This window comes from Engystomops pustulosus, chromosome 1, assembly GCF_040894005.1.
Source record: "Engystomops pustulosus chromosome 1, aEngPut4.maternal, whole genome shotgun sequence".
Taxonomy (NCBI): domain Eukaryota; kingdom Metazoa; phylum Chordata; class Amphibia; order Anura; family Leptodactylidae; genus Engystomops; species Engystomops pustulosus.
Window position 1 is genome coordinate 222,258,067 of NC_092411.1, and position 25,592 is coordinate 222,283,658.

Sequence of the window (25,592 nt, forward strand, 5' to 3'; positions counted from 1 at the left end):
TTTTGTATTTGTTTTATTAATACAGAGAAAAGGCAGAGCTGAAAAATGTGATCTGTATGCACGCTTTCTCTATGGAGTCATAGCAGATGGCTGGCGGGCCGCCTATGTACAACAACTAAGCTGCTCCACTTCACTGTTTTACATAGGTGGCAGTTCACTGTCCCTCTCAGACCGTTGGAGGGCCGGACTAAAGTTTAAAAATAAATAGCGGTACATGTGACCGCATCCGTAATACACTGCCCCCCCCCCCCTCAGTTAATTATTTAATATACTGCACCCCCTTGTGAACTATTTTATATATTGGCCCAATTAATTATTAAATATATTGGGGCCCCTCTCTATTAATTATAGAGTATGAATATGCCCCCCCCCCATTAATTTCTAGACTGCCCCTCATAATTAATTATTTCTTATACCCCCACCATTAATTATTTCCTATGCTGCCCTCCACCATTAATTATTTCCTATGCTGCCCCCCACCATTAATTATTTCCTATGCTGCCCCTCATTATTATTTCCTATACTGCCCCTCCACCATTAATTATTTCCTATGCTGCCCTCTCCACCATTAAATATTTCCTATGCTTCCCCCCCCACCATTAATTATATCCTATACTGTCCCTCATAATTAATTATTTTCCTATGCTGCCCCCTCACCATTATTTCATATGCTTCCCCTCATAATTAATTATTTCCTATGCTTCCCTTCATAATAAATTATTTCCTATGCTTCCCCTCATAATTAATCACATATTGGGCCCCCAGCCGCTACAGTCTTTTTACTGCCCTTTTTAGGTGTACTCACCTAAATCTCCCGCCACGCGTCTTCTATCTTCTTGCTGTGTCTGGGCAGGAAGGGGTGCGTGGCCGTGTGAGGACGTCATTGCGCGGCTGTGCATTCTAGTTCATGGAGTTCATCGCTCCAGTAATAGTGCTTGATCTGTTTCCGGCCACATCAAGCACTACACAGTGACGGGCAGGAGCTTCCTGTGTGGACGGACGGAGGCTCCTGCCCGACTGTCGAAGGCTGCTGGGGCCCAGCGCTGACGTGCCAAGCATCGGGTGGTCTGCGGGCCGTGGTTTGGGGACCCCTAACATAGATAGAATGGGGCTTGCTTAGTACTGTGCACAGGTAGGCCCAAACAGACCTGTTCAATGATATGACACAAGGGAGAGGGTTTCGGACAAGTGACATGTAGAATTTCTACCTAAAACAATAAAACAACCTGGATAGGACCAGTAGTTTTTTTGCATCAGTTGTGAGTCAAAACAAATAGTGCTCGCATAACCACAGAACATGTAAAATCTTTCCATTATAGCCCATCTATCTGATTTTGGCTGACAACAACTGATGCAACTGAGGTGGGAAATGACCCTGACCTTAAGCAATGGCATATCAACACTGACACGTAACCATTGCAGTAACCTGTTGTGTCAGAAATTCATTGCTGGAGGTCAGCATGCAAAGAAAAGTTGAGTCCAGGAAGCAGCACCAGCAGGGGAGCAGTGTATTATGGTGATTCCTCTAAGACAGTGATCGCGAACCTTTTGGAGAGTCACTATATATAAATGTGAATAGTCCAAATCTGCACCCAAACACTCCTTTAGGTGCAGAAATTTGTGGAGTCACTATATATAAATGTGAATAGTCCAAATCTGCACCCAAACACTCCCTTAGGTGCAGAAATTTGTGGCACGGCGGACATAGTACAGCCGCGACACAATACTGGCGCAAATACTTTATAGATACATGTGCAAGCAGTTTGTCAGACAGAAAACTGGCACAAACACTTTAATAAACATGCACCATTGTGTTTTACATATGCAATACAACAGCTGAGGTAAGGAGTTTGCCTAATTACAAAACGCAATGACAATGCAATAAGTTTACATTGCGTTAAATTTTCATGTGATGTTAACGCCTGCGTAAAGATCACTTTGACCGTCTGTTTTGTAAGCACAAATGCTAACAGCAATGTAATTAGGCAAATCTCCTCACCTAAAAAAGCAATGTAAGCGACCACATGTTAATGCAGCCTGAAGCGAGATATAAATTGGTTGTATAAAGACAAGGGGCCATAGAATTTAACAATGAAGTCAAGTTCTCCCCACTTCTAAACACCCCTTCCCCTGTTATTGACATTATGCCCTGGACTTCAGGAGATCTGGTTGATAATGTCTATGTGTGCAGGGCCATCAATTACAATGAAGGTGTCGTTGTGAGGCGAGGAGAACATGACTTCAGTATGACACTTGTCGCCTCCTTGTACAATCAATGTACATCTCCCTTTAAAGCTGATTTTCTGGAAGATGCCACAACGTTGGGCTATGAAAGAAACACGATCCAGTAGGTGTTCAGCTGCTTGACAACATACTGGTAGTGGTTTATTAAGTCAATTTCTGCTGACAGGTTCCCTTTAAACCTCACATATTTCTTATACCAATCTAGATATTTACACACTAACGGAAGACATGATGTGGTGTAGCAGAATACTTTTAGTTAACGCCTTTCCTTACCTGTTCTTGGTTTTCCACTCCATTGCTGACATAGCTCCCCACTGATCCGCCACCATCCACCACAGCGGAGGTCATGTTGCATCCCCTGACTCGAGCTGCAAACAGGTTGGTCAAACAGTCACCTCAAGAACTTCACAGATCTCCACTCTGATCCTGTTAAAAGGAGAAGTAGTTATTAATGTTTCGAATATTTCATTTTATAGGGGGCCTTAAAATATGTGTTAACAGGGTAACATGAGAAATGGACCACATATAAATAAACTGTACATCTGCTGTTTACTTTTATGTAGTACCGTATATACTCGTGTATAAGCCGAGTTTTTCAGCACAAAAAAATGTGCTGAAAAACCTCATCTCGGCTTATACACGAGTCAATAATAATTAAAAAAAAAAATTAATACTCACCCTCCGGCTCCCGGTCCTCGGCGGCTCCTAATCCTCTGTGGCGGCTTCTCTCTTCTAACTTCACTTGCCGGCAGTCACGTCTATGCGATCTGCCGGCGGGCGCACAATATGATGTAGCGGTGTCGCCGCTGATGACGTCATCAGCTGCGACACCGCCGCATCGCACTGTGCGCCCGTCGGCAGGTCGCATAGACGTGACTGCCGGCAAGTGAGGATAGAAGAGAGAAGCCGCCGCCGCCGAGGACCGGGAGCCGCCACTAAGCATCAAAGGCGAGTATCGTCGGAGGGTGAGTATTAAGTTTATTTTTTTATTATTCTCTAGGCATACTGAGGGCAGGCTGTAAACTTTTTGGGGCAGGCTGTATACTTCTTGGGGCAGGCTGTATAATACATGGGGGCAGGCTGTATACTTCTTGGGGCAGGCTGTATAATACATGGGGGCAGGCTGTATACTACAGGGGCTGGCTGGTTGTATACTACAGGGGGCTAGCCGGCTGTATACTACACCCTCGGCTTATACTCGAGTCAATAGGTCTTCCCAGTTTTTGGTGGTAAAATTAGGGGTCTCGGCTTATACTCGAGTCAATAGGTCTTCCCAGTTTTTGGTGGTAAAATTAGGGGTCTCGGCTTATACTCGAGTATATACGGTAATATTTTATGACTAGGAATGAGAATTAAATATAAAATAATTGAAAATATAAAAAAAAACAATTATGCAAAAGTTATATGACTAGGGTTTGTTCTTTTAGCTCTATGACCTGTCATGCATGTATGCCAGCATTCTGCTCCACTATTTAGTGAGTGCACATTTACATGCATCCTACATGGAAACACGCTTTCTAAATTCAAATTTATCTTATGCTGCATATATTTTATTCCAAGTACTAAATGATAATAATTATACATCTATTAACAAAAAAGTTACAAAATTATCAGACAGTTATCATAGAGTTCCTGCAAAGTCACCTTTCATTGCTCAATTTCCAGGTATTATAGTGTAGCTTTTTTGTAAACCGTTCAAGCAAATATGAGCAAAGTACACAGCTCTGTTTAACATTAACAAATAAAAAAAAAAACAGAAAGATCAAAAAACAGATCAAGTCTATATTTAAAGGGGCTTCCCCAGGAATAAAGCTTATATTTTTCAGATCATGCAAAACATCTCTATTTTCTTCTTGTGTCCCTATCTGCAGTTATCAGCCTCCTCATATACCAATTTAGGTATTTCCAGCTAGTGGTCACACATGCTCAGTAGATAAGTGAGAGTTCTGGGGCCAGGGGGTGGGCTTTGTCAGTTGCTAGTTAGGTTAATCTATCTTTTTAACTTTTCAAGGGCTGCATTGATTTTGCGACTTTTTAAGTCACCATTGCTTTCAAAGTTGAATTTTTTAGCACAAACCTAAACAAATCTAATTTTCTGCAGTTGTTTTGGTGCAATAGTCAACATTAAATGAAGCAACAACATCTATTACTTGATTCAAACAATTGGTTCCCTTTTAGGTAATATTTAGCAATCACAACAAGAACCTTGCACAGCCCAATAAAATGTAGCAAGTGGCGACACACCATAAACAACTATATGCTCATACAATGGGATAAGTTCTCTGGTTCAGCCCCCCCCCCCCTTGAAAAGAAAAGGAGAAGCGAACATCGGCAACAGCCAATGACTGTTCTGGGCATCTTACAAATGATGTAACTATCCATATGGACAGTTATATCAGTGGGGAAACATTCACAGTATACACTCAGTGGAGGTTAGGGACTGATGCCATATAGTTGCATCCATCCCCTATAGCCTCAACTGAGGGTATACTGCACTCTACAGTACAGTCATGGCCATAAGTTTTGAGAAACACGTGCAGTCATCATTGCACTGCACAAAACTGGCCTAACAGGGAAGAGTATCGCAGCTAGAAAGATGGCATCTCAGTCACCAATCTATCGCATCAGCAAGGAATTCAGGGAGAGAGGTTCCATTGTTGCCAAAAAGGCTCCAGGACCCACAAAAAGGACCAGCAAAGGCCAGGACCGTCTCTTCAAAGTGTTTCAGCTTCGGGATCGGGCTACCAGCAGTGCAGAGCTTGCTCAGGAATGGCAGCATGCAGGTGTGAGTGCCTCTGCACGCACTGTGAGGCGGAGACTCTTGGAGCATGGCCTGGTGTCAAGGAGGGCAGCAAAGAAGCCACTTCTCTCCAGAAAAAGACATCAGGGACAGACTGATATTCTGCAAAAGGTACATTGGGCCACATTTATCACTTTTGTGCGCCTAAGTGTAGTAGTTGCGCCTAAATTCTGGCGCACTCTTTTGCCAGAATTATCACAAGCTACAACCATCTATGATAAGTATATTTTCTGCCTCTTATTAATCACTTTCCTTTAACACAGTTTAGGCGCAATGTTAGATTCGGGCACTTACATGTGATCCTGCTACATGCTCCTCTCTGCTTCTCCCACAGCCCAACATGAAGATAACACTCACAGCAGCACCCAGGTGTGTGACACCCTGCACCCAGTGACCTCCACAGCAGGGGCTTCTCCTGGAGGGGATCCCCCAGTGCTGGTCTCCTGCTGCACCCCTGTAATTCTGCACAATATCCCCCTCAGACACTGTGCAGAATTACATGGGGGACACTTGTATGTCGTATCTGCAAACTTCTCTTGCTCTTGCTTTGAGCTCAGGTTTTGCAGAATATTTTGTAAATAGAAGTGATGAACTGTAAATAGAGTCTGCAGCTCCTGTCTGCAGAGTATCTAATGTATCTATTATATGTACCAGTGTCTGCAATGTATCTAATTGTATCTATTATATGTCCCAGTGTCTGGCTGAGCTTTGCTGCTAGAAATGAGCTGTTCTGCAAAGGGGCTCAGTGCTTTCTTCTCAGATAACGCCACCTTCGAGCTGGAGTGTTTTTGCGCCCGTTTTTGCGCCTAAATGCAAAAGTCGCACATGATGAATATCATTAGGCGCAGCAAAACATCTGGAATTGAATGATAGATGAGGGAAAGGTGGTTATTTTTGCTGCGCGGCTAATTTGACGTTTAATCGCAAAAATGGCGCAAAAACGGTGCGCCTAAACGAAAAGGCGCAAAAACAACAGAAAAAACAAGTGATAAATGTGGCCCATTGAGTGGACTGCTGAGGACTGGGGTAAAGTCATTTTCTCTGATGAATCCCCTTTCCGATTGTTTGGAACATCTGAAACACAGCTTGTTCGGAGAAGACAAGGTGAGTGATACCACCAGTCTTGTCTCATGCCAACTGTACAGCATCCTTCATGTGTGGGGTTGCTTCTCAGCCAAGGGAATCGGCTCTCTCACAGTCTTGCCTAAAAACACATCCATGAATACAGAATAGGACCAGAATGTCCTCCAAGAGGAACTACTCCTAACTGTCCAAGAGCAGTTTGGTGATGAACAATGACTTTTCCAGCATGATGGAGCACCTTGCCATAAAGCAAAGGAGATAACTAAATAAATGGCTCTCCCCTTAATCCCACTGAGAACTTGTGGTCAATCATCAAGAGACTGGTTGACAAACAAAACCAACAAATTGTGACACAATGCAAGCATTGATTGTCCAAGAATGGACGGCTATCAGTCAGGATTTGGTCCAGAAGTTGATTGAGAGCTGCCAGGGAGAATTGCAGAGGTCCTGAAGAAGAAGTGACAACACTGCAAATATCGACTTGCTACATTAACTCATTCTAAGGCTACATTCACACTGACGTGTGTGTGTGGGGGGGGCGTATATACGACCGATATACGCCCCCCAGAGACGGCAATGGGCGCAAAGGCACACGTGCGGCACCGTACCGCTCCGTACCCCGGAAAAAGATAGGACATGTCCGATCTTTGTCCGTAGTACGGCGCCGTGCGCCATTACTTCCTTACCTCCTCCTTCTCTCCCCGTGCACTGCCGTTGCCCGCTACGGTACAGTACGGGCGGGCAACGGCAGTGTGAATGTAGCCTAACCGTCAATAAAAGCTTTTGTTCCTCATAATATGATTGCACTTGTATTTCTGTATGTGATAAACACATCTGACAAACACACATAAAAACCAGAGGGCAACAGATCATGTGAAAATATAATATTTGTGTCATTCTCAAAACTTTTGGCCAGGACTGTAGATAGTCTGCTGTACTATTTTATCAAGTGTTTTCTGGCAGTATAAGTCTATAGACACGTTTAACTGTATGTCAGGAACTTTCCTAATGTACACGCTAAACTTGTGCAAAAGGTGTGATGTGAATGCAGCCTTATGTGTATTTCAACAACTTAGTGACCACACTTACAGGTTTTTACGTCGGTCACTAAGGGTCCTTAGTCTAGTCTGAAGTGTTTCTCCATCAGCCTAGCCCAAGTTCTGTAAGGAACCCCTGTGTAGGAAAGAGCATAGAACCTGCTGACCCTAAAAGTCCAGATCAGAATGAGTTCAATGCTGTGACCATGGAATCTAAGTACCGTATATATTAGAGTATAATCCGACCGGAGTATAAGCCGAGACCCCTAATTTTAACACAAAAAACCTGGAAAACCTATTTGACTCGAGTATAAGCCGAGGGTGGAAAATGCTTTGGTCGCAGCCTCCCTAGTATATAGCCAGCCGGCCCCCATGTAGAATATAGCCAGCCGGCCCCCATGTAGAATATAGCCAGCAGACCCCCATGTAGAATATAGCCAGCCGGCCCCCATGTAGAATATAGCCAGCCGGCCCCCATGTAGAATATAGCCAGCAGACCCCCATGTAGAATATAGCCAGCCGGCCCCCATGTAGAATATAGCCAGCCGGCCCCCATGTAGAATATAGCCAGCCGGCCCCCATGTAGAATATAGCCAGCCACCTGTATTACATAGCCAGCCAGCCCCTGTAGTATATATCCTGCCAGCCACCTGTATTCTATAGCCAGCCCGTGTAGTATATATCCTGCCAGCCACCTGTATTATATAGCCAGCCCCTGTAGTATACATCCTGCCAGCCACCTGTACTATAAAGCCTGCAGCTCCCCAGTATGTAGACAGCCAGCCCCCTGTAGTGTATAGCCAGCCAGCTCCCTGTAGTGTATAGCCAGCCAGCTCCCTGTAGTGTATAGCCAGCCAGCCCCCTGTAGCGTATAGCCCGCCAGCCCCCTGTAGCGTATATAGCCCGCCAGCCCCCTGTAGCGTATATAGCCCGCCAGCCCCCTGTAGCGTATATAGCCCGCCAGCCCCCTGTAGCGTATATAGCCGCCAGCCCCCTGTAGCGTATATAGCCCGCCAGCCCCCTGTAGCATATATAGCCCGCCAGCCCCCTGTAGCGTATATAGCCCGCCAGCCCCCTGTAGCGTATATAGCCCGCCAGCCCCCTGTAGCGTATATAGCCCGCCAGCCCCCTGTAGCGTATATAGCCCGCCAGCCCCCTGTAGCGTATATAGCCCGCCAGCCCCCTGTAGCGTATATAGCCCGCCAGCCCCCTGTAGCGTATATAGCCCGCCAGCCCCCTGTAGCGTATATAGCCCGCCAGCCCCCAGTAGCGTATATAGCCCGCCAGCCCCCTGTAGCGTATATAGCCCGCCAGCCCCCTGTAGCGCATATAGCCCGCCAGCCCCCTGTAACGCATATAGCCCGCAAGCCCCCTGTAGCGTATATAGCCCGCAAGCCCCCTGTAGCGTATATAGCCCGCCAGCCCCCTGTAGCGTATATGGCCCGCCAGCCCCCTGTAGCGTATATGGCCCGCCAGCCCCCTGTAGCGTATATGGCCCGCCAGCCCCCTGTAGCGTATATGGCCCGCCAGCCCCCTGTAGCGTATATAGCCCGCCAGCCCCCTGTAGCGTATATAGCCCGCCAGCCCCCTGTAGCGTATATAGCCCGCCAGCCCCCTGTAGCGTATATAGCCCGCCAGCCCCCTGTAACGTATATAGCCCGCCAGCCCCCTGTAGCGTATATAGCCCGCCAGCCCCCTGTAGCGCATATAGCCCGCCAGCCCCCTGTAGTATATATAGCCCGCCAGCCCCCTGTAGTATATATAGCCCGTCAGCCCCCTGTAGTGCATATAGCCCACCAGCCCCCTGTAGTGCATATAGCCCGCCAGCCCCCTGTAGTACATATAGCCCGCCAGCCCCCTGTAGTACATATAGCCCGCCAGCCCCCTGTAGTATATATAGCCCGTCAGCCCCCTGTAGTATATATAGCCCGTCAGCCCCCTGTAGTATATATAGCCTGCCAGCCCCCTGTGGTATACAGCCTGCCATCCCCCTGTAGTATACAGCCTGCCAGCCTTTCTAGTATTGTAATAAAACAAAAGGACACTTATAAATTTATGCCAACAGAAAGCCGAGATATAGTAAATGTTAGTTTTACGACCCAAATTAGTTACAGACTATCAGTTTAAAAAAAAAAACAGAACATTTTGAAAATAGCAGCAACAAGACCAAAACAACCCCTACACTCATTCACAGATCATATATGCCTCTCCAACTGTATACTCAGAAATACCAAAAAGGACCAGAGTGGCAAAGAACACTAATTTATTTAAAGTAATACTCTTTATTGAAGGTAAATACACAAATTTGACATATATATCCCACAAATGAAAGGTATAAATGCAGTATATGGGGGACACAAGTAGCCCCAGATGAAAAATAGGGCAGCACAGGAGACCAGTGGCTACCCCTGTTAGCCCAGGGTCCTAATAGTTTTGTTGACAGTATTAGCAATGCAGTCAAATGTTAGACCAAAATAAGAAGGGGATTAAGTGGCAGTAGTGCAGTAAGGATAAACCATACACAAAACTGGAGCTACACGTGGTGGGTGCGTCTACATACAGAGACGGGTAACTATAAAATTTTAGACACAACACTATGCTATCACTCCTGAAGAAGCATCAGTGCGAAATGCGCGTCGGGGTGTACCCTTTGGCTTTCCCTTGATCTGCCCAGTGTCAGTTCATCATGTTTGCGGGCAAGTGTGCAATAGTAACATGAATTTTTGAATACTGAATGGTACCTCCAGTTTTGTGTATGGTTTATCCTTACTGCACTATTGGCACTTTATCCCCTTCTTATTTTGGTCTAACATTTGACTGCATTGCTAATACTGTCAACAAAACTATTAGGACCCTGGGCTCACTGGTCTCATGTGCTGCCCTATTTTTCATCGGGGGCTACTTGTGTCCCCCATATACTGCATTTATACCTTCCCATTTGTGGGATATATGTGTCAAATTTGTGTATTTACCTTCAATAAAGAGTATTACTTTAAATAAATTAGTGTTCTTTGCCACTCTGGTTCTTTTTGGCATTTTGAAAATAGCAACTGGAGAAGGAGGGGGTAAAAACTGTAAAGCATATAAACTATACATTACTACTGATGAACGGACCCAAAGTTCAACTTAAAGGGAACCTACCACCACGAATCTACCTATAAAGGTAGATCGGGTGGTAGGTGGATGTAAGGGACGTGAGGATAGCTCTTTTTAGAGCTAATCCTCACGTCCCCGCTAACTTTTGGGAAAATTTATTAACCTAATATGTAAATTTAGTTATGCGGCTACTGGGGCGTGGAGTAGCCGGCACAAGGCTACACAGCGTGGCTACTCCACGCCCCAGTAGCCACATTACTCCTCCTACCCTGTTGTGTCCGGCGCGCAGCTCCTCGTAGCTGCGCGCCCTTGTCTGACAAGCCGGCTACTGTGCATGCGCAGAACGCCATCATATCGGACGAGGGCGCGCAGCTACGAGGAGCTGCGCGCCGGACACAACAGGGTAGGAGGAGTAATGTGGCTACTGGGGCGTGGAGTAGCCGCGCTGTGTAGCCTCGTGCCGGCTACTCCATGCCCCAGTAGCCGCATAACTAAATTTACATATTAGGTTAATAAAGTTTCCCAAAAGTTAGAGGGGACGTGAGGATTAGCTCTAAAAAGAGCTCTCCTCACGTGCCTTACATCCACCTACCACCCGATCTACCTTTATAGGTAGAATCGTGGTGGTAGGTTCTCTTTAACATTCAGCAAGCCTGACCCAGACATATACAGAAGGTACTGTCTGTAATGGGGGGGGGGGGGAGGGAATAGTGTGGTGACAGGTCCCCTTTAAGGAGTTATACATGAATCTCATCAAACACTGTAGGATCAGCATCATGAAAAAAACTGTAAGCATCTTTTCGCTGCATCTGTTCCAAGTTCCAGTACCAAGGTCTTATCAGCCCCAGTTACAGCAGATTCTTAGAAAACCTTTATCATTTTTCACAGCTTTTGTTGTGCACCTCCAGCGTACCAATCATAAATGTCCAACTTTTACAACCATATTAGTCTTTACAAGGAGGATTTTGTAATAGCTGGTCATAAATAGAAGCCACGCGTCACTTTGATTTCTCTTTAGCACGGAGTTACTATATACTCCAATCTAATATCAGATTAATAGAAAGAATACATCTGCAATACTAAACAATGTTGGGATTCTCTGCAGTGACAATATGGGCCATTGTTAGTGTCTGGTCTAGATCCAGCGCTCAGGCAGACAGATGTGCACAATGAATGCGTTCAGCTAGGGAGCGAGGGATGAGTAATGGAAAGGCGGCACGGAGGGAGCAGGCCTTATGTGGATTTACACTCCATATCCCTCCACACCCGACCTACCTATGATGTTGCCTGGCAACCTGTAATCTTCCTGTTTGGCTCAACACTTCCTACATCCAGCCATCACAGAGTAACAGCAAGTATAAGCCGGGAAAGGGAACCTAATAAATCCGGACACACAAGTAAACGCACTGCCTTCTGTGATTGCCACAATGCTGATTTATTATTACTACAAGAAAGACTACAATTATATAAAGGTCATATGCAACAAAATGCCATGTACATGCGTCCATAAAAAGGAATACCATGCCAGTGTCTGTACAATTAAGACTAACGATGCCACACACAGGCTCTGCCCCAAATAAGCAGAGGCTTCTCTGGTTATTAACCCTTAATGACTGGGAATTCTGAACAAATTTATAACTTTTTTATTTTTCAATATAAAGAGCTCTGTAACGGCTTGTTTTATGCATAACAAATTGCAATTCTTAGGGATGGTATTTAATATTCCATGCCATGTACTGGGTAGCAGGAAAAAATTTCAAATGCTAAAAATTCTGAAATTGCTGAAAAAACAAATTTGCACCGTTTTCTTGTGGGCTTGGATTTTATGGCTTTCACTGTGCGCCCCAAATGACATGTCTAGTTTATACTTTGGGGGTGGTGTGATCACTGGGATATTTAATTTGTATAGGTTTTATAATGTTTTCATTTTCAAAAATTAAAACCTCCGGTACAATTTTTTTTTTTTAAATGACGTTTTCAATGCTTCTATTTTTCGGACTGTACGACTTTATGTTGTTGAATTTTTTATATTTTTCAAAATGGCAAAAGAAGGGCCATTTTCGAGTTTGGGCGCTATTTTCCATTACAAATTGCACATTGTAATCAATGGGATAAAACGAGACAAGAGCGGGTCTTCGGAAGACCCATGGCTGTCATAGCAACTGATTGCCGCTCCCAATGACGTCACGGGAGCACCGATCTTCACAAAGTTAGCGGCGCCCATGTGCGATATACGGGATAACACCCACGATCGGTGTTAGCACCGCTTACCGGTAAGTCTTTGTTGCAATTTGCAGCAAAGACTTACCGGCTATGGAGAGGGCTCATCTATTACGTCACAGGTCGTTAAAAGGTTTTACTTTTTTTGATGCACTACCTTAACATTTTTGCATGTTTTTTTCGTGCAACAATCGACTACAACAAAACTCAATGTCATTAAGCTTATAGATTAATTTCCCAATTGAATATGAATTATGGTTATTCCTGTTCTTGGACATCTTGGCTCAAAACAGACTGGTCGCAAGGGCTTAGACTATATACATACCGCATTTTTATCCTGAGTTGTAAGGATACGTTGGGCAGATTCCTTATATGGACAGTTATATAACTAGGGACCTCCCAGAGTGTGCACTTTGTAGAGGCCGGAGATGGATGCCATAGAGTTGTATCCTTCCCCCTTAGGACATTATGGCCTGTACTTAGCATGTAAGACACTCTGCAGAAGAAAGCAGGATACAAAGACTGAGTTTGATAAGTTTTTCCATCCCGTGTTTCCTGCCGGATCCCCCCATCTGCCAGTATATGTGTATATATATATTTGCAGCGTATACGCTGGGAGCTTACCTGGCGTTTACGCTGAACATATCCTGGAGGTTGATGTACCCTATAACCTTTAAACAGTCAGTATAATTCTCTTCAGCTGGTTGGAGCACCACCTCAAGAGAATTATGCTGACCCGCAGAATAAAGTTAAAGGAAATCTACCATCAAAATCAAGCAATGATAAACCAGGGACACTTACTCATAGATCCAGGCACCGTGACTATTGTAATGTTTTTATATCTGTTATCCATGGTTGCCTTTCTAAAAATCAACTTTTTAATTTATTCTATTGAGCCACAAGGGATCCTGGGGTGTTTCCAGAGCTCCTCTATGCAGCAGCTTCACAAGCGGTTACAGTATACATGGAGCACTTCCCCCCCTCTCACCGTGTGTGAAAATTTTCTCTTCTGCAGGGAGATAACAGCAGACAAAGAAAGGGGGAAGTGCTGAGAGAGCAGGGGGAGGGGGACTGTGTAACAGCCTGTGAAGATGCAGCACAGGTAACCCCAAAGCCCTTTAGGGTCATTAACATAATCTTAAAAGTTGATTTTAGAAGGAAGAAGGCCAATGGATAACAAAAATAAGAAGATTAGCTCAGTCACAGTACCTGGATCTATGAGTAAGTGTCCCTGGTTTATCATGTTTAATTTTGATGGTAGACTTTCTTTAACGTGTTATTTAAGGGATCTGGCAAACTTCGTGAAATTTAAACAGATTTACAACTTGTACTGGCTTTAAGAACTTCACATAAAAAAATGAAAAAGTTCCTGAAGGCCAGCTGCCTCCTCTATGGGTTAAATTCAAGTCATCTTACCTGGGACATTTATGCTCTCCTTACTGTTGGGTGACAATGCTACACAACAATGCGACAAGTTAGATGCTACACTTTCCACTGTACAGGATTCATAGGATTTGCTAATGTAATAAGATTCTTCTTGAGAATTATATAAAACCAGTTTTCCCAACATGAGTTTTAAATATAGCTAAGGGGGGTGAAGTTCAACTTAATCAACTACAGGTCCTTATAGACTGTGATTTAGGCTCCTTTTAGATAAACATATGCTACCCGGTGCCAGAGCGTACAATACCACCGACTGGAGAAAAGGTTTGAGTGTGTGGGGAGGGGGGAGTGCTCCTCACTGCTCCCCTCTCCATAGGCAGCCGTGCAGCCAGCTGTATGTACAGAAAAATATAGACTACACTCTATATTGTTTCTGGGTTGTATTGCCAATTAAAGTGAATGTGGCCATGTGATACCTGTACTGAAATGGTACTGTACAGGTAGCACACGGCTGTATTAAAACGTTTGTCTGAAAGGAGCCTAAGGGTGAAGACACACATGGCGTTTTTAGGCTGTTTTTGGTTAGTGCGTTTTCAGATCGTTAAAAAACGCATGCGGCCCAAAAACGGCCTAAAAACGCCATGTGTGTCTTCACCCTTAGTTCCAGAGACTTCAGTCTGTGGCTGCCAGACTCACCTCTGCCGTTCCAGGCTCCTGCATGATGCTTCAATGAAGCCGAAATAGTACACCCAAGGCTCATTGTACACACTGGGTGACGACATCCTCCTCTTTCTCTTTTTGGTTCTATTAATTTCTAGCAGAGCTGTGACTGCTGCACATTATATCATAGCATTTCATACTCCTCCTAAAAGGATTACTGCCACTCTAAACCCCTTCTTACTAAATACACCAGCAGCCCTTGTGACAAATGCCAGGGTCTCCAGCAGCAAGCACAGTGTAGAAGCTGCAGAAGGTTCCTGTATCTGGAAAATATAACCACGTATCTGGAACAGCATCTGACAACAAGCCAAGAGGAAATACAGAGGGCTCCCAGAACCACAGCTGTAACTTGTAGTATCTACAGCCATGGGCGGCTGTTCTAGAATTACACTTCACAGAATGTACAGCAGACATGTTACTGCCCATTGTAGTCTAATCCATGTTAATCTGAGAAAAGTTACCAAGCAATGGCTCACTCCACTAAACACATTACATAAGCATGAAACACAATAAAACACAATGCAAAAACAAGGCACATAGCCTCACTCACTGACACAGCAGACAACGGACATGACCTGTGAACCTAAAGGCCGCTAATAACGTTACTAAGGCGAATGACACTACAATTATTCTTTTTACAGGTGCAATTTCTACACCATTACCGTCACATAGCAAAGTAGTTTATGTGGTATATGGTGGTGTTCTGGTATTTTTGGTGCAGTTTTTGAAGCACAAACCAAGAACCATTATACAAAAAAACTGCAAAATGAATGTAAACACATTTGTAGGGCACACGTAGCGTATGAATCTCATCTGTGGGGAGAAGCTTGGCCGGTTTGTATTGTTAAATTGCTTTTACATGACGTTTAAGTAAACCCGAATTTAATGCTCCGTTTACCCAATGCCATCAGGCCCGGCTCCTCCCCACAGCCGCTGTGTTTCAAAACAGAACATTGCATTTACAACAAGCGCCCTCCGAGCTGCCCTACACTACTAAGGCGTTCTGGGAATGGCTCCTCCTGTAAGGCGCCTTTGATCACCACAGAAATCAACTCCAAAAAACATACTGGTAGGTTGATTCAATTGTGAGCCCCATTGGGACAGGGCCGATTTGGCAAGCACTGTACAGCGCTGCGTAACCTGTGTGCACTATATAAATAAAGGAATTATTATTATGGAGAACTGCACATTTTATCCTTGGGGTGCTTTGATGTGGTGTTAATGCATTCATTTTCAAAAACATAGCAACAGCCAAGAAGAGATTTGCTAAATTATATTTCTGTCAACATTGCATTTACCAAATGTCTGAATTTTGTAAACAAAAAGTTGACAGCACTGTAATTAGGCAAATCTCCTCTTCTCAGTTGTTGTGATGCGTTTGGAACGCTTGTGTTAACCCCACGTGTTAAAGCACCCTAGGTGGTACAGGGAAGTTCTGGTGGACTTGTCACAATCCACAGGCTGTGGAAGGCAGGGCAAAAAGATTTTTGGTTGGTTTCGTTAGTCAGAGTCCCTGAATTCATTTATCTCCCATTCTGGATAATGGACACATTTTTAATAAGATAAAACTCTTTTAGAAGGAATCAGTTTTGACCATAATAAACTGCAGACAATGCTAGGTATAGGCCCTGGAGATATGTTTGTTGTAGCCATAATGTTGTGTGTAGTAAGTAGCAGCAGGACTGTGAAAAGTGAAGTTATAATCCAGGTTTGCAGCTCCTGTGATTGCTCTGGGGAGGTCTTTTAGCCTGAAGAGCCTTCTGCTCTTTGCAATTAACTGTTCCATAGCTCGTAGTATCAAACAAAAATCATGATAGAGCTTCTAATGTTAGCAAAGGAGGAATGTTGTAAAACTACAGTGTATGGGAACAGCATAGAGAGCAGAAAGCTCTTCATGCTGAACTTTCCACCCAGGGTCCTTCCAAGAGCTGCAGGCCTAGACAATAACTGCAGGGCTAATACTTGTCAGCAGTTCTGTATGGTCCAAACAGCTGGATTCTTCCCCTCTTTCTAAACGGAATAAATCAGCAGTTGTTTGTTCAATGACAGACAGAACCTTCTATGTAGAATGGAAGAAGTGTGATCGTAGGCAACATGTAAACAGCTGCCATTACTAATGTACAGTAAATGAGTACCAACCACAGTGAGAGGGGTGTTCTTACAAATGTGACTCCAGCATACAAGATAAAACACACCTGTGACCCCAGGTACTGCATTAACATAATAGAGAGATTCCTAGCTCAACACCACCATAGCTCACAGTGCTCCAGCCGGCAGACGCAGACCCCCTGCATCACATATCACTAGTACCTGGACCTCCTTGCCTCACAAATCACTATGCATCACATGCCAGGACTCCAGGTCCACTGAAATGTGCTCAGTCCATGGAATCTGTCAGCACATCGGTCCGTATCCACAGATCAAGCATGTGTGCATTGGGTCCGACACAGAGTAGCAACTCGTTGTGTTCGGAGGTAGGGATATTTATATGTTTGTAAAACACAAAAAAATTTTAACAAAAATTATGTGATTTAAAAAAAAAAAATTCAAACATTTCTTGTGGAATGAGGCACCACAGAGTCCAAAAATAATAGTGTGCCATCTCCCACAGTCCCACTGTCATAAATGGGCTACAAGTCAGCATCCCCAATCTTTTGATCTGCTTCTATGGCACATTTTTTTTTACAGATATTGAGAGGGGACACATCGCTGGCCACCATCCAACTTCTGTGTATGAATGTGCTGAATGCTGAACCTAAACTGGCTCTGGGCGTCCCAGGGCAGTACAGAGAATCATATGATCCAATGACGAGCACAAGCAGCTCCCACATATCATCCACCATTTTCAGGCACTTGGCATAAGTACATTTCCACATTATCACCAGCTTTACTGGCAATGCAGCATTTATGAGACCTGCTGGATAGGCCACATCTACAGACCCAGTAATCCTCCATTCCCAGTCATATCTCATCTTGTATCCTGGCTAATGGTGGCCAATTAATATACTAGAACATATAATAAACCAATAAACTTGCTGTTTTCATCAAGACACTAAGGTGTAAAGCATCCCTGCAACCCAAGGTGAAACCGATAGAAGGATATAATGCAGTTTCATGGTAAGGGCATGACTACAGCCAGTGTCAGCAGCAGAACGCACACAGGGACACGTACACTGCGCTGGTGTGTGGCGTCTCCTTGACACTGCTGTCCTTCATTCATTTGCTGGAAGCCACAGTCCATGCACAGATGTTACAGACAAGAGATGAAATAAGGGACTGAATAAGCTCTTCCTCTCCAGCTTATCGGGGCTGCGAGGGTGTGTTCTGGGTAAGTCTTTAAGCTGACATCAATTATATATTCCACAACATCCATAAACTGATAACTAACAAAAGTAAAAAATTCAATGCTACATATGGAAAGATCTAAAGCAGGAAAGTTTTGTGTTAAAGCCGGGTATTCTTGGGTAAAAAGGCTACTAATCTAGTTTTTCACTATATCCCTTGTATTAAAAGCTCAGGAATGTATTGACCAAAAACGGGTTCAAAACGCCACGTGTGGCATCACCCTAAGGGCGCGTTCACACGTTGCGTTTTGGTTGCGTTTTCATTGCGTTTGGAACGCATATACAACAGCTGATGTGAGGTAATTTGCCTAATTACATTACCGTTTACGTTTGTAAACGCAATGTTAACGCATGCGTAAACAAAACGCATGCGTTAACGCTTTGTTAACGCATGCGTTAACATCGCGTTTACGATGCGTTTTGTTAACGCATGCGTTAACAGTGATGAAATTAGGCAAATCACCTCTCCTCAGCTGTTGTATATGCGTTTCAAACGCAATGAAAACGCAGGTCAAAACGCAACGTGTGAACGCGCCCTAAGGGGTTTTAAAAAAAAACCCTATATAATCAACCCATTTTCAAATCTGCACCCCTCAAACTATCAGAAACAGCTTTTAGGAAGATTGTTAACCCCTTAAGATCTTTATAGTAATTAAATCAAAATGGAGGTGAAATTTAGAATGGTCAAATTTTGTTGGATATACGTTTACTTAGCCCAAATTGTGCACATTTCCAAAAACTACAATTTGTTATGCAATTTCTCCAGAGGGGGATGGGGTGGGCAATCATGGGGCAGAGACCCCCAGAAGGCAGTGTAAATGCAGTGGTCGCGCTAACCGCAGCATTTAATGGGTTAAACACCTGCAATCGGAGCCCACTCCGACCACGGGTGTTACCAGAGCTGAGCCAGCATCAGCTCAGTGTCGGATAGGGGTTAATGCAAGACACTGGGTTCTGTTACCGATCGCATGCGTTGCCATAAAAACGCACGTGCGATTAAGCCAAGGCCCGCTCCCAAATGCTAGTGATAAGTTGGACCACATCCTGAGGGCGTGTTCACATGATCTGTTGCGTTTTTGACACAGCAAAAGACCAGTTTGCAAATGAGTTTTGTAATCCTAATCAGATGAAAGCAATTGTATCCTGCACACTTTAAAAATGCATGAGGGTGATGCCACACATGGCGTTTTTTAAGCAGTCCATTAAAAAAACGCATCCGTTTTTGACAGGTCTCACCAATTATCTTAATTGAAAGTGGTCAAAAATGAAGGCGTTGTGAAAAAATGCATGCATTTTCAAAAACCGCATGTGATTTTTGACTGACTGCTTAAAAGCGGGACAAAAACGCATTCAAAACGCCGCCCTCATCACCCTCAGGCTGCGTTAATACGATAAGTTGCATCACATTTTCTGCTGCGTTTCTGACGCATTCCAAAGGCTTCAGCCTTGATCGCTTCCTTGGGAAACCTTGATTTTCATTGCATTTGCTGAAATACAATGTAACCTCAGCATGTGATCATGATACCAGACTTTGGATGTGTTGCAATGCAGCGTGTGAACGCGGCCTAACACAGGCGAAAAATGGATAGTGCAAAGTACGGGATCCCGAGCATCTGTACTGTATACTGTATAACGTAAGCAGTTGCTGATTACATTTTATTGCTGCTTTTTTGTGTGGAATCAGGATCTCCTGGTATCATATATCACTATGATGCAAGGAGTCCTCTCTTCTGTACTGCGATTGGTCCGCAAACTCTGGCAGGCTCATTGGTCACGTGCCACGAACCTTAGATTCATGCCATACCAATGATTGCCAAGCTACGACGTGAGAAGTCACTGCTTCAAGTTCAATGCCAAGGTATGATATAAGCCCTTGATACAATAGCACCCTTACTCCTATGGGCACTAAAGAAGTTACAAAATCCCCCTCCCCGGAAAAAATATATATATATGATTTTTGAATGCAGGATATGGAATATGGTAGAGCATAATGCAAACTAAAACTGATCTGAATCCATTTCTTCTTCTGCGGTGAATAATACATGTTCAGAGAACAGCTTTAAGGCAGGACATAATTGGAAATTCCAGGAACCTCAGCAGGCGGCATCATCCCCGATAAGCTGCTTCACGTACTCAAAGGTAGGCAGTCACTTCAAAATACTAAATTCTGCATGGTCCATGTATCACACAGGACTGAGCCGACTTCATAAAATCTAGATAGACACATTCACATTGTGGCAAGATGCCCACAACAAATAAACCGTCTGCATATACACAGTTTACCCAGGTACCATACCCATCCCCTGCCACCTCAATGCTGCGGCCCTGTAGTCGCCAGGTTCACTGCATTGCTGAATGGATCTAGTGTCTGGACTATTCACACACATTGGGGTACATTTACTAAGGGTCCGCACACTCATTTTTGTCAGGTTTTCAGACTATTTCTGGTTTGCGCCACATTTAACAGGGGTTTTTGGCGCACACGAACGGATTTTGGCACCAACTTCGGACAACCCGACTGAATTGGACTAAGCACGGGATTTAAAATTCAAATTGTGTACCAAAACATGCACTCACATACCCCGGGAAGAAGAAGGTGAACTCCGGCGGACCTCAGCGGGGAAGTGACACGTGCAGGATATCGGGCGCACAATCTTAGTTGGACAAGGCACCACAGTGATCACGACTGGACCAGGTAAGTAAATGTGTCTCATTGTATTTAACACATCATTTTATTGCAAGCTGCAACAGAACTCCAGTGCAGAACCCATACAGAAAAAGTAACATCTGAACGTGCCCTAAGGTAGGATGACAAAACACTTGTGTCATCAGACCAGGATGTGGCATTGACTTATAGTATGCCCACAGCTTAGTGATATACACGCAGGTAGGTGCCCACAGATTAGTGATATACACGCAGGTACGTGCCCACAGCTTAGTGATATACACGCAGGTAGGTGCCCACAGCTTAGTGATATACACGCAGGTACGTGCCCACAGCTTAGGGATATACACGCAGGTACGTGCCCTCAGCTTAGGGATATACACGCAGGTACGTGCCCACAGCTTAGTGATATACACGCAGGTACATGCCCACAGCTTAGTGATATACACGCAGGTACATGCCCACAGCTTAGTGATATACACGCTGGTACATGCCCACAGCTTAGTGATATACACGCAGGTACATGCCCACAGCTTAGTGATATACACGCAGGTACGTGCCCACAGCTTAGTGATATACACGCAGGTACATGCCCACAGCTTAGTGATATACACGCTGGTACATGCCCACAGCTTAGTGATATACACGCAGGTACGTGCCCACAGCTTAGTGATATACACGCTGGTACATGCCCACAGCTTAGTGATATACACGCAGGTACATGCCCACAGCTTAGTGATATACATGCAGGTACGTGCCCACAGTTTAGTGATATACACAGAGGTACATGCCCACAGCTTAGTGATATACATGCAGGTACGTGCCCACAGCTTAGTGATATACATGCAGGTACGTGCCCACAGCTTAGTGATATACACGCAGGTACATGCCCACAGCTTAGTGATATACACGCAGGTACGTGCCCACAGCTTAGTGATATACACGCAGGTACGTGCCCACAGCTTAGTGATATACACGCAGGTACATGCCCACAGCTTAGTGATATACATGCTGGTACATGCCCACAGCTTAGTGATATACACGCAGGTACATGCCCACAGCTTAGTGATATACACGCAGGTACGTGCCCACAGCTTAGTGATATACACGCAGGTACATGCCCACAGCTTAGTGATATACACGCAGGTACGTGCCCACAGCTTAGTGATATACACGCAGGTACATGCCCACAGCTTAGTGATATACACGCTGGTACATGCCCACAGCTTAGTGATATACACGCAGGTACGTGCCCACAGCTTAGTGATATACACGCTGGTACATGCCCACAGCTTAGTGATATACACGCAGGTACATGCCCACAGCTTAGTGATATACATGCAGGTACGTGCCCACAGTTTAGTGATATACACAGAGGTACATGCCCACAGCTTAGTGATATACATGCAGGTACGTGCCCACAGCTTAGTGATATACACGCAGGTACGTGCCCACAGCTTAGTGATATACACGCAGGTACATGCCCACAGCTTAGTGATATACACGCAGGTACGTGCCCACAGCTTAGTGATATACACGCAGGTACGTGCCCACAGCTTAGTGATATACACGCAGGTACATGCCCACAGCTTAGTGATATACACGCAGGTACATGCCCACAGCTTAGTGATATACATGCTGGTACATGCCCACAGCTTAGTGATATACACGCAGGTACATGCCCACAGCTTAGTGATATACACGCAGGTACGTGCCCACAGCTTAGTGATATACACGCTGGTACATGCCCACAGCTTAGTGATATACACGCAGGTACGTGCCCACAGCTTAGTGATATACACGCTGGTACATGCCCACAGCTTAGTGATATACACGCAGGTACATGCCCACAGCTTAGTGATATACATGCAGGTACGTGCCCACAGTTTAGTGATATACACAGAGGTACATGCCCACAGCTTAGTGATATACATGCAGGTACGTGCCCACAGTTTAGTGATATACACAGAGGTACATGCCCACAGCTTAGTGATATACATGCAGGTACATGCCCACAGCTTAGTGATATACATGCAGGTACATACTAAACATTCAGCTTTGTATAATACACACCACTGGCATCGCCTACAAACTTACTATCACCCTCCTCGAGCAACCCAAAACTCATGACTATGCTACTCAGTAATGATGTACTATGGGAAGGTGCACATCTGTTGTAAGGCACCACTAGAGACAGGTCTCCATAGTAGCGGCTGCTGGAGTGTGTCCTCCCTCACCCTCCAATAACCAGAGCAGAACCTTTCCCACACGTCTTCTTCAGTCACACCAGGGTCTCATTCCCCATCTAATCACATAATCCCATCAGTGCCCCCCAGCACATAAGCAGGACCCGAATATCCCACCAGTAACTGCAGTAACATTCCCTGGATGATCTTTCCCCCACAACAAGCTATCATGTATACAGAGTGTATAAAGCAAGTGCTAGAATGCATATCATGTATACAGAGTGTACACAGAAAGTGCTATAATGCATATCATGTATACAGAGTGTACACAGAAAGTGCTATAATGCATATCATGTATACAGAGTGTATAAAGCAAGTGCTATAATACATATAATGTATACAGAGTGTCCAAGGCAAGTGCTATAATGCATATCATGTATACAGAGTGTATAGAGCAAGTGCTATAATGCATATCATGTATTCAGAGTGTATACAGCAAGTGCTATAATGCATATCATGTATACAGAGTGTATACAGCAAGTGCTATAATGCATATCATGTATTCAGAGTGTATACAGCAAGTGCTATAATGCATATCATGTATACAGAGTGTATAGAGCAAGTGCTATAATGCATATCATATATACAGAATGTATACAGCAAGTGCTATAATGCATATCATGTATACAGAGTGTATACAGCAAGTGCTATAATGCATATCATGTATTCAGAGTGTATACAGCAAGTGCTATAATGCATATCATGTATACAGAGTGTATAAAGCAAGTGCTATAATGCATATCATGTATACAGAGTGTACACAGAAAGTGCTATAATGCATATCATGTATACAGAGTGTACACAGAAAGTGCTATAATGCATATCATGTATACAGAGTGTATAAAGCAAGTGCTATAATACATATAATGTATACAGAGTGTCCAAGGCAAGTGCTATAATGCATATCATGTATACAGAGTGTATAGAGCAAGTGCTATAATGCATATCATGTATTCAGAGTGTATAAAGCAAGTGCTATAATGCATATCATATATACAGAATGTATACAGCAAGTGCTATAATGCATATAATGTAAGTACCTGGGGTGGGGGAGCTCTAATTTTATAAAAATGTAAAGTGTCCCTTGATGTCATGGCAGTGCCATGTTGGGGTGGCATCTATGCTGGTACACCGCCGCTGCAGGCATCAGACATGACAGGACGTGTGCAGGGAAAAAGCGAAAGTACAAGAAAGACTAAAAACAAGTGAGGAGCAGAAGTGACAGCAAACTTCAGGGCCCATGTTATGGTGACATGATGGGTGCAGCGCGGGGCCTTATCACACAACCCTCTAGTGCCCACATCCTGCCAGCCACACCAGGGGCACCCAGTGCCAGGCAACCTACCGCCAGGGAGCTGGTAACACGGGGAGGGACCGCCACAACTCTCCCAGCCCTCTCCTCCCATACACACTGGACTGGGTTTCACAACAAACATGTAGGCCCCGATGACACCGAGTGGCGCTACCCACCCCCACCAGGCACAGGATGCCAGGCTGCGGGGGGCTGCGATGGAGGGAAAGGGACCCCCGGCCTGTTAACCCTTAGCGTGCGGCTGGGAGTTGCCAGGCACTGCTGGGGTTAAAGGGCAAGGGCAGTATAACACATGGCACGAGCAGGGCAGAGGTGACCCGCACCCGGGCACAAGCCTCACACCCCGGGCTCTGCACTGACGGGAGCTGCCATCATGTCCGCAGCCTGCAGACCCCCGGGGTCCCGAGCATGAGTGAGGCCGGCAGCCCCGCGCGGAGCACTGCACCCGGGGCCGGCCCAGGGCGCCCTTACCTTACACGGGCTGAGTCCCGGGGAACGGAGCTGCCGCTGGAGAGTGAGGAGTGGGGGTGGCAGCGGTGACAACACACACAGTGTGAGAGCAGGAGGAGGGGATGACACAGAATGGAGATACACACCGACCGTGTCACAGCCAGGAGGAGGGACTATGGCAGCCGCGCACTCACTGACTGCCGGCTGTACCCCAGCACACCTCCACAGGGGCACCTCATGTACACCTCCACGGGGGGCACCTCATGTACATCTCCACAGGGGGCACCTCATGTACATCTCCACAGGGGTTCCTCATGTACACCTCCACGGGGGCACCTCATGTACACCTCCACGGGGGCACCTCATGTACACCTCCACGGGGGCACCTCATGTACACCTCCACAGGGGGCACCTCATGTACATCTCCACAGGGGGCACCTCATGTACACCTCCACAGGAGCACCTCACGTACACCTCCACGGGGGCACCTCACGTACACCTCCACGGGGGCACCTCACGTACACCTCCACGGGGGCACCTCACGTACACCTCCACAGGGGGCACATCACGTACACCTCCACGGGGGCACATCACGTACACCTCCACGGGGGCACATCACGTACACCTCCACGGGGGCACATCACGTACACCTCCACGGGGGCACCTCATGTACACCTCCACGGGGGCACATCACGTACACCTCCACGGGGGCACATCACATACACCTCCACGGGGGCACATCATGTACACCTCCACAGGGGGCACCTCATGTACACCTCCACAGGGGGCACATCGTGTACACCTCCACAGGGGGCACATCATGTACACCTCCACAGGGGCACCTCATGTACACCACGGACAGAACTGTTACACATTGTAACATGGGGGTCACATAACCCAGGGCTGCCAACAATAAAAAGAGGGCCCTGTACAGGCAAATCCCCCCACCCAAACTCTGCGCACAATTTACAGTTCCAAACCATGAACCGTAT

General features: G+C 45.4%; 1 protein-coding gene across 4 annotated transcripts in view; it reads right to left on the reverse strand.

Moving 5' to 3' along the window:
* Positions 1–24,765, reverse strand: part of ELF2 (E74 like ETS transcription factor 2) — a 59,601-nt gene extending 34,836 nt beyond the window's left edge. For 3 of the 4 annotated variants that reach the window (XM_072119418.1, XM_072119417.1, XM_072119415.1), the window contains exons 1-2: positions 24,622–24,758; positions 2,518–2,670 (exon numbers count right to left, since the gene is read on the reverse strand). In XM_072119418.1, coding sequence (XP_071975519.1) covers positions 2,518–2,592 — 75 coding nt within the window. In that variant the 5' untranslated portion in view covers positions 2,593–2,670; positions 24,622–24,758. Of the gene's footprint in view, positions 1–2,517; positions 2,671–24,621 lie in introns of all 4 variants that reach the window. The other variant, XM_072119416.1, reaches the window with a different exon arrangement.
* Positions 24,766–25,592: the final 827 nt, after the last annotated feature.